This window comes from Rhinoraja longicauda, chromosome 25 (genome assembly GCF_053455715.1).
Source record: "Rhinoraja longicauda isolate Sanriku21f chromosome 25, sRhiLon1.1, whole genome shotgun sequence".
NCBI lineage: Eukaryota > Metazoa > Chordata > Chondrichthyes > Rajiformes > Arhynchobatidae > Rhinoraja > Rhinoraja longicauda.
In genome coordinates this window covers 5,110,819-5,122,989 of record NC_135977.1, presented here as the reverse complement: position 1 = coordinate 5,122,989, position 12,171 = coordinate 5,110,819, and the positions used below count along the sequence as shown (strand labels likewise).

Sequence of the window (12,171 nt, the reverse complement as noted above, 5' to 3'; positions counted from 1 at the left end):
TCGATTTTTCGATTTTTCGATTTTTCGATTTTTCGATTTTTCGATTTTTCGATTTAGAGATACGGCGCGGAAACAGGCCCTTCGGCCCACCGAGTCCGCGCCGCCCAGCGATCCCCGCACATTAACACTATCCTACACACACTAGGGACAATATTTACATTTACCCAGTCAATTAACCTACACACCTGTACGCCTTTGGAGTGTGGGAGGAAACCGACGATCTCGGAGAAAACCCATGCAGGTCACGGGGAGAACGTGCAAACTCCGTACAGTACAGCACCCGTAGTCAGGATCGAACCTGAGTCTCCGGCGCTGCATTCGCTGTAAGGCAGCAACTCTACCGCTGCGCCACCGTGCCGCGAGGAAGGACATCCTTGTAATTGAGGCAGTGCAGCGTCGGATCACGAGATTGATCCCCGGGATGGCGGGACTGTCATATGAGGAAAGATTGGAAAGACTGGGCTTGTATTCGCTAGAGTTTAGAAGGATGAGAGGGGATCTTCTAGAGACGTATAAAATTATAAAGGGACTGGACAAGCTAGATGCAGGAAAAGTGTTCCCAATGTTGGGGGAGTCCAGAACCAGGAGCCACAGTCTTAGAATAAAGAGGAGGCCATTTAAAACTGAGGTGAGAAGGAATTGTTTCACCCAGAGAGTTGTGAATTGGTGGAATTCCCTGCCACAGAGGGCAGTGGAGGCCAAATCACTGGATGAATTTAAGATAGATAGAGCTCTAGAGGCTAGTGGAATCAAGGGATATGGGGAGAAGGCAGGCACGGGTTACTGATTGTGGATGGTCAGCGTGGATTTTCAGTCAGAGTTGTGAATCTGTGGAATTCTCTGCCTCAGAAGGCAGTGGAGGCCAATTCTCTGGATGCTTTCAGGAGAGAGCTAGATAGAGCTCTTAAGGATAGCGGAGTCAGGGGGTATGGGGAGAAGGCAGGAACGGGGTATGATTGTGAATGATCAGCCTTGATCACATTGAATGGCGGTGCTGGCTCGAAGGGCCGAATGGCCTCCTCCTGCACCTATTGTCTATTGTCTATAAGCTGCCCTGGTATTACTGGGGTGAAGCCATGAATGCAATGTTGTGATCTGCTGGAGTAACGGATGCTTGACAACTGTTGCAGCTTTCACCAGGTGTGCAGACAAGCCATCAATAAAGGCCCCCATTAACAAATCCTCTCTCGGCTCTTCGGATGTGGCCATTAATTCAGCAGACAGCTTGGCATTCAGGAGATACGGCGGCTCCTGGCTTTGCAAGCCGGCCGGTTCCAAAGCACTGGAGGAATGCTGTCTGCGGAGAGCTTATGTTGTCAAAACATTGTTGCTCCAAAGGTTGATCCCTGGGATGGCGGGACTTACATATGAGGAAAGACTGGATAGACTGGGCTTGTACTCGCTGGAATTTAGAAGACTGAGGGGGGATCTTATAGAAACATATAAAATTCTTAAGGGTTTGGAGAGGCTAGATGCAGGAAGATTGTTCCCGATGTTGGGGGAGTCCAGAACCAGGGGTCACAGCTTAAGGATAAGGGGGAAGCCTTTTAGGACCGAGATGAGAAAACATTTCTTCACACAGAGAGTGGTGAGTCTGTGGAATTCTCTGCCACAGAAGGTAGTTGAGGCCAGTTCATTGGCTATATTTAAGAGGGAGTTAGATGTGGCCCTTTTTGCTAAAGGGATCAGGGGGTATGGAGAGAAGGCAGGTACAGGTTACTGAGCTGGATGATCAGCCATGATCATATTGAATGGCGGTGCAGGCTCGAAGGGCCGAATGGCCTACTCCTGCACCTAGTTTCTATGTTTCTATGTTTCTATGTTGAGCTCGCTTCACCACTCGTTTTAATTTGCTGATTGGATGAGGTAATTGCCATTGAAAGCGGACTGATCGATGGCGCTCCTCATACCAGTTGCCAGGAGTGTCAGACCAAGTCAACCCTTCGTTAGCCTTGCTCGTAACCAGAGCTTATTTAATTAAACCTCCCGTCACGTGGCAGGCCTCCTTGAACTGCGATTTCAGGTTTGAAGATTTACTCCCCCAAAAAAAGGGTCTGCTTCCATCTAATGAAACGTTTGGTCATTAAAAGCTGTCCAGTTCAGACACAAAGTGCTGGAGTCAAAACACAAATGGGTGACGTTTCGGGTCGGGACCCTTCTTCAGACTGAACGTAGTGGGTGGGGGTGGGGGTGGGGGTGAAGAGCTGGAGGCGAGAAAAGTCCACGAGTTCATACGTTCGAGGAGCGGAAGTAGGCCATTCGGCCCATCAAGTCTGCCCTGCCATTCAAAGAAGGTGATAGGATTGCTACCTGAGGCAGTACAAATTGGCGCAGGTTTGGAACGCATGGCTCAAAGACAGGTGTGGAAGAGGTGGGATTGAATTTGTGGGACGCTGGCGCCAGTCCTGGGGAAGGGGGAAGCTGTTCCACGTGAATCGGACTCCTGGCAAAGCGATCTGGGAGAGAGGGATATTTACTTCAGTTTAGTTTAGAGGTACAGCGCGGAAACAGGCCCTTCGGCCCACTCAGCGGGAACAGGCAGCAACCCTGGAGAGAAGGAATGGGCGAACGGTTTCGGGTCGAGACTGGAAGTGTCCGATCGGCAGCTCACCCAAACATGGTCTAAAAATCCTTACAGGGCCGCACTTGCAGAGGATATCTGTCAGTCTGCCATTTATGAAGGATAAGTGAAGGGATACAGGGAATTATGCTGCAGATGGTCCAACATCTGTTAACGGGTAAATTGATTGAACACCTTGAAGATTTTTATCAGGGAGAGCCAGCGTGATTAGTGAAGGCTATTTTGTGCCTAATCAACCCGATTCTTCAAAGCAAAGCCAAAAGCAATGGACAATGGAATTGTGAGTTAGATAGAGCTCTAGGGGCTAGCGGAATCAAGGGATATGGGGAGAAGGCAGGCACGGGTTACTGATTGTGGATGATCAGCCGTGATCACAATGAATGGCGGTGCTGGCTCGAAGGGCCGAATGGCCTCCTCCTGCACCTATTTTCTATGTTTCGATGCTTCTACGTTTCTATGTGTCAGTCTGAAGAAGGGTCTCGACCCGAAACGTCACCCATTCCTTCTCTCCACAGATGCTGCCTGTCCCGCTGAGTTACTCCAGCACTTTGTGCCTCTCAAGGATATTGCTGATGTAGGCTACCAGAGATTGTCACCTAGTTCAATTTAGTTTATTGTCACGTGTACCGAGGTACAGTGAAAAGCTTTTGCTGCGTGCTAACCAGTCAGCGGAAAGACAATGCATGATTACAACTGAGCCATCCACAGTGTACAGATACACGATAAGGGAATAACGTTAGGTGCAGGGTAAAGCCGGCAAAGTCCGATCAAAGATAGCCCGAGGGTCACCGATGAGGTTGATAGTAGTTTAGCGATGGTCTCTGGTTGGTGGTAAGGATGGTTCAGTTGCCTGATAATGGCTGGGGCCTCTTCTGATCATTCACCTTGTCGTGGGGAAGAGGCTTGAGTGCCCCCTTGATTCCGAGAGTGGTTTGGGCCCCACTTTGGTCTAGTCTACAACTACTCCTCTCTCCGCTCTCTTCCTATTTTGCTGCAGCTTTTGGACCTCACAGCGGAGCTATCCGATGAGCGTTTTAAGGGCGAGGTGACGTATCGGGTACTGGAGAGTGAGCGCGCCGAGAGACTGCGTCTAACGCAGGAACTGAAGGCCATGCAGGTGAGAAATGCGACGATCTCGCGGTGGCGCAGCGGTAGAGTCGCTGCCTTGCAGCCAACGCAGCGCCGGAGACCCGGGTTCCATCCCGAACGAGGTACCAGCCTCAACCAACTCCTCCGGCAGCTCGCTCCATACACCCACCGCCCTTCGTGTGAACAGGAAACCAGTCAGGTTCCTATCAAATCTTTCCGTACGGAGTTTGTACGTTCTCCCCGTGACCTGCGTGGGTTTTCTCCGAGATCTTCGGTTTCCTCCCACACTCCAAAGACGTGCAGGTTTGTAGGTTCATTGGCTTGGTGTAAATGTAAAAATCGTCCCTAGTGGGTGTAGGACAGTGCTAGTGCGCGGAGATCGCTGGTCGGCACGGACCCGGTGGGCCGAAGGGCCTGTTTCTGTGCTGTGTCTCTAAACTAAAATGTCAAATCACATTAATCAGAACCAGAGGGGTAACCTTTTCCCACAGAGGGTGGTGGGTGTGTGGAACGTGCTGCTGGAGGAGGTAGTTGAGGCAGAGACTATCCCAACGTTTAAGAAACAGTCAGACAGGCACATGGATAGGACAGGGTTTGGAGGGATATGGGCCAAACGCAGGCAGGTGGCACTAGTGTAGATGGGATGTGTTGGCCGGTGTGGGCAAGTTGGGACGAAGGGCCTGTTTCCACGCTGTACGACTCCCTGACTCTATCAAACTGTATCACAGTTATCCTTTGTCTGACACGGTCCCTGATCAGCCATGACAGCAACTATGAATCTTGATGATTCCTTCGCTAATCGCGACAAGGATGGCGGGTTTTAAGTCTCAGTAGTTACAGAGCAAATCTCCGATTGATGGAACTACATGACTGGAATTGGGTGGTGGAGTTCGTCGTGCCAGCCCAATACTCTATCCATTTGTTGCCTTCTGCAGATTCAATTAACACGTTAACTGCTCTGCCCAAGATCGTAAGAACTTTCAGAGAGGATAGACACAAAATGCCGGAGTAACTCAGCGGCAAAAGGCAGCATCTCTGGGTGTGTTACTCCAGCACTTTGTGTCTTTCTTTGGAAAATCAGCATCTACAGTTCTGTGTAGGAAGTTGCAGCCGATGCTGGTTTACATCGAAGATAGACACAAAATGCTGGAGTAACTCAGCGGGACGGGCAGAATCTCTGGACAGAAGGAATGGGTGACGTTTCGGGTTGAGACCCTCCTTCAGACTGCTAGAAATCACGGAAGAGTTGTGGATGTAGCCCAGTCCATCGCACAGACCAGACTCATAGAAACATAGAAACATAGAAACATAGAAAATAGGTGCAGGAGTAGGCCATTAGGCCCTTCGAGCCTGCACCGCCATTCAATATGATCATGGCTGATCATCCAACTCAGTATCCCGTACCTGCCTTCTCTCCATACCCCCTGATCCCTTTAGCCACAAGGGCCACATCTAACTCCCTCTTAAATATAGCCAATGAACTGGCCTCAACTACCTTCTGTGGCAGAGAATTCCACAGACTCACCACTCTCTGTGTGAAGAAATGTTTTCTCATCTCGGTCCTAAAAGACTTCCCCCTTATCCTTAAACTGTGACCCCTTGTTCTGAACTTCCCCAACATCGGGAACAATCTTCCAACATCTAGCCTGTCCAACCCTTTAAGAATTTTGTAAGTTTCTATAAGATCCCCCCTCAATCTTCTAAATTCCAGCGAGTACAAGCCGAGTCTATCCAGTCTTTCTTCATATGAAAGTCCTGCCATCCCAGGAATCAATCTGGTGAACCTTCTCTGTACTCCCTCTATGGCAAGAATGTCTTTCCTCAGATTAGGAGACCAAAAGTGCACGCGATACTCCAGGTGTGGTCTCACCAATGCCCTGTACAACTGCAGCAGAACCTCCCTGCTCCTATACTCAAATCCATCGCTATGAATGCCCACCATTGCTGCCATCTACACTGCACTCTGCTTCGGGTAAACAGCCAACATTATCAAAGACTTTGTACACTGTGGACGGCTCGATTGTAATCATGTGTTGTCTTTCCGCTGACTGGTTAGCACGCAACAAAAGCTTTTCACTGTACCTCGGTGCACGTGACAATAAACTAAACTGAAACTTTAGAGATGTGTAGGAAAAAAAAAACTGCAGACGCTGGTTAGAATTGGAGGTAGACACACAAAATGCTGGAATAACTCAGCGGGTCAGGCAGCATCTCGGGAGAGAAGGAATGGGTGACGTTTCGGGTCGAGACCCTCCTTCAGACTGATGTCAGGGGAGGGGGCAGGACAGAGATAGACTGTAGTCGGAGACAGGAAGACTAGTGGGAGAACTGGGAAGGGGGAGGGGATGGAGAGAGAGAGGGAAAGCAGGGACTATCTGAAATTAGAGAAGCCAATGTTCATACCGCTGGGGTGTAAACTACCGAAGTGAAATATGAGGTGCAGTGCAGAAACAGGCCCTTCGGCCCGTCGAGTCCACACCCACCAGCAATCGCCCCGTACACTAACACTATCCTACACACCAGGGACTATTTACATTTTTTTGGTAAAGTCAATTAACCTATAAACCTGTTCATCTTTGGGATGTGGGAGGAGACTCTGAACATGCAAACTCCGTACAGACAGCACCCGTAGTCAGGATCATATCCGGGTCTCCGGGTCTACACCTTCAAATCTGAATTAAAAAAAAATGTTAGCCTGGCTTAACTTGGCTCTGAAGGCCGGTTGCCGTGGCAACAGCACCGGGTGGAATTTGTGCGGGCCGGCCTGGCCTGGCCATGTTGTCGGTGTCCTCCACCGCTACCCCACCACTCCGTGCCGCTGTCGACCGCGACCGATCCGCTCGCTCGGCTTCTTGGAGAGGGGCCTGATCTAATCGAGCCCCAGGCTGCTGCAGAGCCTCCAGCGGCCTACTCCGCCGACTCCACCCACTCCAACATCTAACACCACTCTTGTTTCTGTGCTGTATGTGTGTGATTCTTTTCTCCTCTTTGTAGGGTAAATACGAGAAGGTGGTGAGGGATTTAACTTCAGTGGAGAAGCAGTTGCAGGAAACAGTCCAGCAACTGCAGTCCAGGGAGCTGGGAACAAGAGTGACGGGTAAGGCATCGTAATGGCGTCGGTGGACTGTGCCTTTGTGTAGCGCCTGCATGTCGTGACAATGCTCCACACAGTTAGGGTTGCCAACTGTCCCGTATTAGCCGGGACATCCCGTATTTTGGGCTAAATTTGTTTGCCCCGTACGGGACCGCCCTTGTCCTGTATTAGGCCCGCAGGGGGCGCTATAGGCCCAGACGCTGTAGGCATGGCCAGTGTAGGCCCGGACATGGTAGGCCCGGATACTGTAGGCCTTGACAGTGTAGATCCGGACAGTGTAGGTCTGGACAGTGTAGGCCTGGACGTTGTAGGCTCGGACAGTGTAGGCCCGGGTACTGTAGGCCCTGACAGTGTAGATCCGGACAGTGTAGGTCTGGACAGTTTAGGCCTGGACGTTGTAGGCCCGGACAGTGTAGGCCAGGGTACTGTAGGCCCTGACAGTGTAGATCCGGACAGTATAGGTCCGGACGTTGTAGGCCCGGACAGTGTAGGCCCGGGTACTGTAGGCCCTGACAGTGTAGATCCGGACAGTGTAGGTCCGGACGTTGTAGGCCCGGACAATGTAGATCCGGACAGTATAGGTCCGGACGTTGTAGGCCTGGACAGTGTAGGCCCGGGTACTGTAGGCCCTGACAGTGTAGATCCGGACAGTGTAGGTCCGGACGTTGTAGGCCCGGACAGTGTAGATCCGGACAGTATAGGTCCAGACGTTGTAGGCCCGGACAGTGTAGGCCCGGGTACTGTAGGCCCTGACAGTGTAGATCCGGACAGTGTAGATCCGGACAGTGTAGGTCCGGACGTTGTAGGTCTGGAGGCCCGGGCGCCGCCTAACAGAGGTTGCGTAGCAACCCGCCTCCCGGCCCGGGCGGCCGCTGTTGGTGGAGTGGGAGCACGTGGCCGCTAGCTGGGTGAGGTCACGTGGGGTGCGGGGCGGTGACGTCACCTTGTCCCTTATTTGGGAGTGAGAAAGTTGGCACCCCTACCGCACATCAACATCAAATTATACAGGAACAGGGCGTCACGGAGGCACGGTTGGTAGAGCCACTGCCTCACAGCGCCGGAGACCCGGGTTCGATCCTGACCTTGGGCGCTGTCTGTACGGAGTCTGAACGTTCTCCCCGTGACCGTGTGGGTTTTCCCCGGGTGCTCCGGTTTCCTCCCACACTCCAAAGGCGTGCAGTTTGTAGATTAATCTGGCTTCTGCAAATTGTAAACTGTCCCTGGTGTGTAGGATGGTTAACACAAGCACATTAACACAAGCACATTAACACACTAGGGATAATTTGCATTTACACCAAGCCAATTAACCAACAAACCCGCACGTCTTTGGAGCGTGGGAGGAAACCGGAGCACCTGGAGAAAACCCACGCAGGTCACGGGGAGAACGTGCAAACTCCGCGCAGACAGCGCCCGTAGTCGGGATGGAACCCGGGTCTCTGGCGCTGCAAGCGCTGTAAGGCTGCAACTCTACCGCTGTGCCCACGTGCTGTTATCATGTGAATCTTAGCTGAAAACTGGCTGGATATCAGATGTTACAGCATGTTAATATGCAGAACCTTGAAACAAACTGGTTCTGATCCCCCTGCATCACTCACCACTGCTGTTTGATTAATAAAACATCCGGCTGGCAGGTGTTTTCTGCAAATCCAACTTGGTAACACACCCTCTGAGATGCAGATAGGTCAGTCTTCAAGGTTGGTTTAACATAGAAACATAGAAACATAGAAAATAGGTGCAGGAGTGGGCCATTCAGCCATGGCTGATCATCCAGAATCAGTACTCCGTTCCTGCTTTCTCCCCATACCCCTTGATTCCGTTAGCCCTGAGAGCTATATCTAACTCTCTCTTGAAAACATCCAGTGAATTGGCCTCCACTGCCTTCTGTGGCAGAGAATACCACAGATTCACAACTCTCTGAGAAAAAGTTTTTTTCTCATCTCAGTCCTAAATGGCCTACCCCTTATTCTTAAACTGTGTGACCCCCTGGTTCTGGACTCCCCCAACACGGAGAACATTTTTCCTGCATCTAGCCTGCCCAATCCCTTAATAATTTTATCCCCTCTCATCCTTTTAAATTCCAGTGAATACAAGCCCAGTCAATCCATTCTTTCAGATTAGATTAGATTAGATTGGGAATCTAAGATCTAAGATTAGATTAGATTAGATTAGAGATACAGCGTGGAAACAGGCCCTTCAGCCCACCGAGTCCATGTTGACCATCCATCACCCGTTCATACGAATTCTATGTTTTTCCACTTTCTTATCTGCTCCCTACACACCCGGGGCGATTTATAGAGAACAGTTAACCTACAAATCTCACACCAGGTGTGTGCGTCACGGTGGCGCAGCGGTAGAGTTGCTGCCTCCCAGCGCCAGACCCGGGTTTGATCCTGACTACGGGTGCTGCCTCCATGCACTTTGCACGTTCTCTCTGCGACCACGTGGGCTTTCCCCGGGTGCTCCGGTTTCCTCCCACATCTCAAACACGAACGATTTCTGTCGGTTGATTGGCTTCTGTAAAATCATAAATTGTAAACTATCCCCAGTGTGTGTAGGAGGACGTTAGCGCACGGGGATCGCCGGTCGGCACGGACTCGGTGGGCCGAAGGGCCTGATTCCACGCTGTGTCTCTGAAGCGTAAAATCAGTGTTAAACCACTTTCGCATCCACTATATCTACGCACCAGGGACAATTAACCTACAGACCTGCGCGTCTTTGGAGTGTGGGAGGAAACCGGGGCACCCGGAGAAAACCCACGCAGGTCGCGGGGAGAACGTGCAAACTCCGCACAGACACGAACCCGTGGTCAGGATGGAACCCGGGTCTCGGCGCTGTGAGGCAGCAGCTCGGCCGCTGCGCCACCGTGCCGCATTTTCACTGGCACCACTCCGTCGCTATTTGCAACCTGACGATTTTATGCCTTGCTTTGTGTCAGAGGAAGAATGGAAAATGCAGTATGACTGTACGCTGATGGAAATGGAGTTCCTGAAGAAACGGATTCACACGTTTGAGGAGAGACTGGAGTCAGAGCTACGGGTCCGAAAGGAACTGGAACAAAAGGTGAAGAACGTCAGCTTTTCCAATGGGAAGCCCCCAAGGTTTCCCTGATTTAGTTTGGGTTTAGTTTAGAGATACAGCACGGAAACAGGCCCTTCGGCCCACCGAGTCCGTGCCGACCTGCGATCACCGCACACTGACACTATCCTACACACACTGGGGACAATTCATATTTATACCAAACCTACAAACCTGCAGGATTTGGAGTGTGGGAGGAAACCAAAGATCTTGCTATTGAGGGCTTGCAGCATAGGTTTACTAGGTTAATTCCCAGAATGGCGGGACTGTCATATGTTGAAAGACTGGAGCGACTAGGCTTGTATACACTGGAATTTAGAAGGATGAGAGGGGGTCTTATCGAAACGTATAAGATTATTAAGGGGTTGGACACGTTAGAGGCAGGAAACATGTTCCCAATGTTGGGGGAGTCGAGAACAAGGGGCCACAGTTTAAGAATAAGGGGGTAGGCCATTTAGAACGGAGATGAGGAAAAATGTTTTCAGTCAGAGAGTTGTAAATCTGTGGAATTCTCTGCCTCAGAAGGCAGTGGAGGCCAATTCTCTGAATGCATTCAAGAGAGAGCTCGAGAGCTCTTAAGGATAGCGGAGTCAGGGGGTATGGGGAGAAGGCAGGAACGGGGTACTGATTGAGAATGTTCAGCCATGATCACATTGAATGGCGGTGCTGGCTCGAAGGGCCAAATGGCCTATCCCTGCACCTATTGTCTATTGTCTATCTCGGAAAAAATCCACGCAGGTCACGGGGAGAACGTACAAACTCCGTACAGACGGCACCCGTAGTCGGGATTGAACCTGGGCCTACAGTGTCCAGGCCTACAGTGTCCGGGCCTACCGTGTCCAGGCCTACAGTGTCCGGGCCTGCAGTGTCCGGGCCTACAGTGTCCGGGCCTACAGTGTCCGGGCCTACAGTGTCCGGGCCTACAGTGTCTGGGCCTACAGTATCTGGGCCTACAGCGCCCCCCCCCAGGCCTAATATGGGACAAGGGCGGTCCCGTACGGGACAAACCAATTTAGCCCAAAATACGGGATGTCCCGGCTAATACGGGACAGTTGGCAGCCCTAGTTTCCATGCTGTACCTAAACTAAACTAAACTAAACTAAACTAAACGGGCTGGTTCCCCTGCTTGTGATGACTTCTTGTTTTTTCCCAGCTTTCAGATCTCCAGGGATGTTTCGAGAGTGCCAAGCGGGAGGCTCAGCAGCTCCGGCGGAAGGGGAAACGGCTCTCCACCGACTTGGAAGACACCAAAGTGCTGATGGAAGGTCAACAAAGCCGCAACCACGAGCTGGAGAAGAAACAGAAAAGGTTCGTCCACGCTACGAAGAGCAGGCACTTGGACCTCTCTGGCTTGTAACTTACCAGGATGTCGCCAGGGCCTGAGCTTCAGGGAGAGGTTGGGCAGGCTGGGACTCCTCTATTCCCTGGAGCGCAGGAGGATGAGGGGGTGATCGTATGGATAAGATCATGAGGGGAAGGTGAATAGGGGACTTGATCATGAAGGTGAATAGACTTAGAGAGGTGTATAAAACCATGAGGAGAATAGACTGGAGGATTGCACAGCACCTGAGACCCAGGGTCGATCCTGACTACGGGCGCTGTCTGTACGGAGTTTGTACGTTCTCCCCGTGACCGCGTGGGTTTCCTCCGGGTGCTACGGTTTCCTCCCACACTCCAAAAGGCGTGCAGGTTCGTAGGTTAATTGGCTTCGGTAAAATTGCCCCTAGTGCGTGTACGACATACAACATGATCAATGGTCGGCACGGACTCGGTGGGCCGAAGGGCCTGTTTCCGTGCTGTATCTCTAAACTCTAAGTATCTACAAGTTGGCCTCAGTTGGGGGGCTGTTCATCTTCACAAGGAATGTCTGCACTTTTGCGGTCTCAGGCCACCCCAGAACTCCAGTGCACGGGGTGATCGCTGGGTCGGCAGGGGCCCAGTGGGCCGAAGGGCCTGTTTCCACACTGTAAATCTGAAAACTATCAAGCAAAATTCGCGGAGAACGTACAAACTCCGTACGGACAGCACCCGCAGTCAGGATGGAACCCTGGTTTCTGGCGCTGTGAGGCAGCAACTTTACCACTGTACTATTATTGTTTGTTCTATTGTTGTGTTATCCTTCGAGTATTGTGTTTACGGAACTGGAGTGCTGCTGCTGCAAGGAAGAATCATTGTTCCGTTTCTATTTATTCACAAAATGCTGGAGTAACTCAGCGGGTCAGGCAGCATCTCAGGAGAGAGGGAATGGGTGACGTTTCGGGTCGAGACCCTTCCTCAGACTGATGTCAGGGGGGCAGGAGAGAGGTGGAGACAGGAAGATAGTGGGAGAACT

General features: G+C 51.4%; 1 protein-coding gene across 1 annotated transcript in view; it reads left to right on the top strand.

The window, feature by feature from the left end:
- The window catches only part of myo18b (myosin XVIIIB), a 204,322-nt gene that overhangs the window by 100,220 nt on the left and 91,931 nt on the right, over window positions 1-12,171 (top strand). Inside the window, 4 exon segments of the mRNA XM_078421838.1 lie at window positions 3,579-3,698; window positions 6,665-6,767; window positions 9,700-9,824; window positions 10,993-11,147. Of these exon segments, the coding sequence (XP_078277964.1) occupies window positions 3,579-3,698; window positions 6,665-6,767; window positions 9,700-9,824; window positions 10,993-11,147 (503 nt within the window).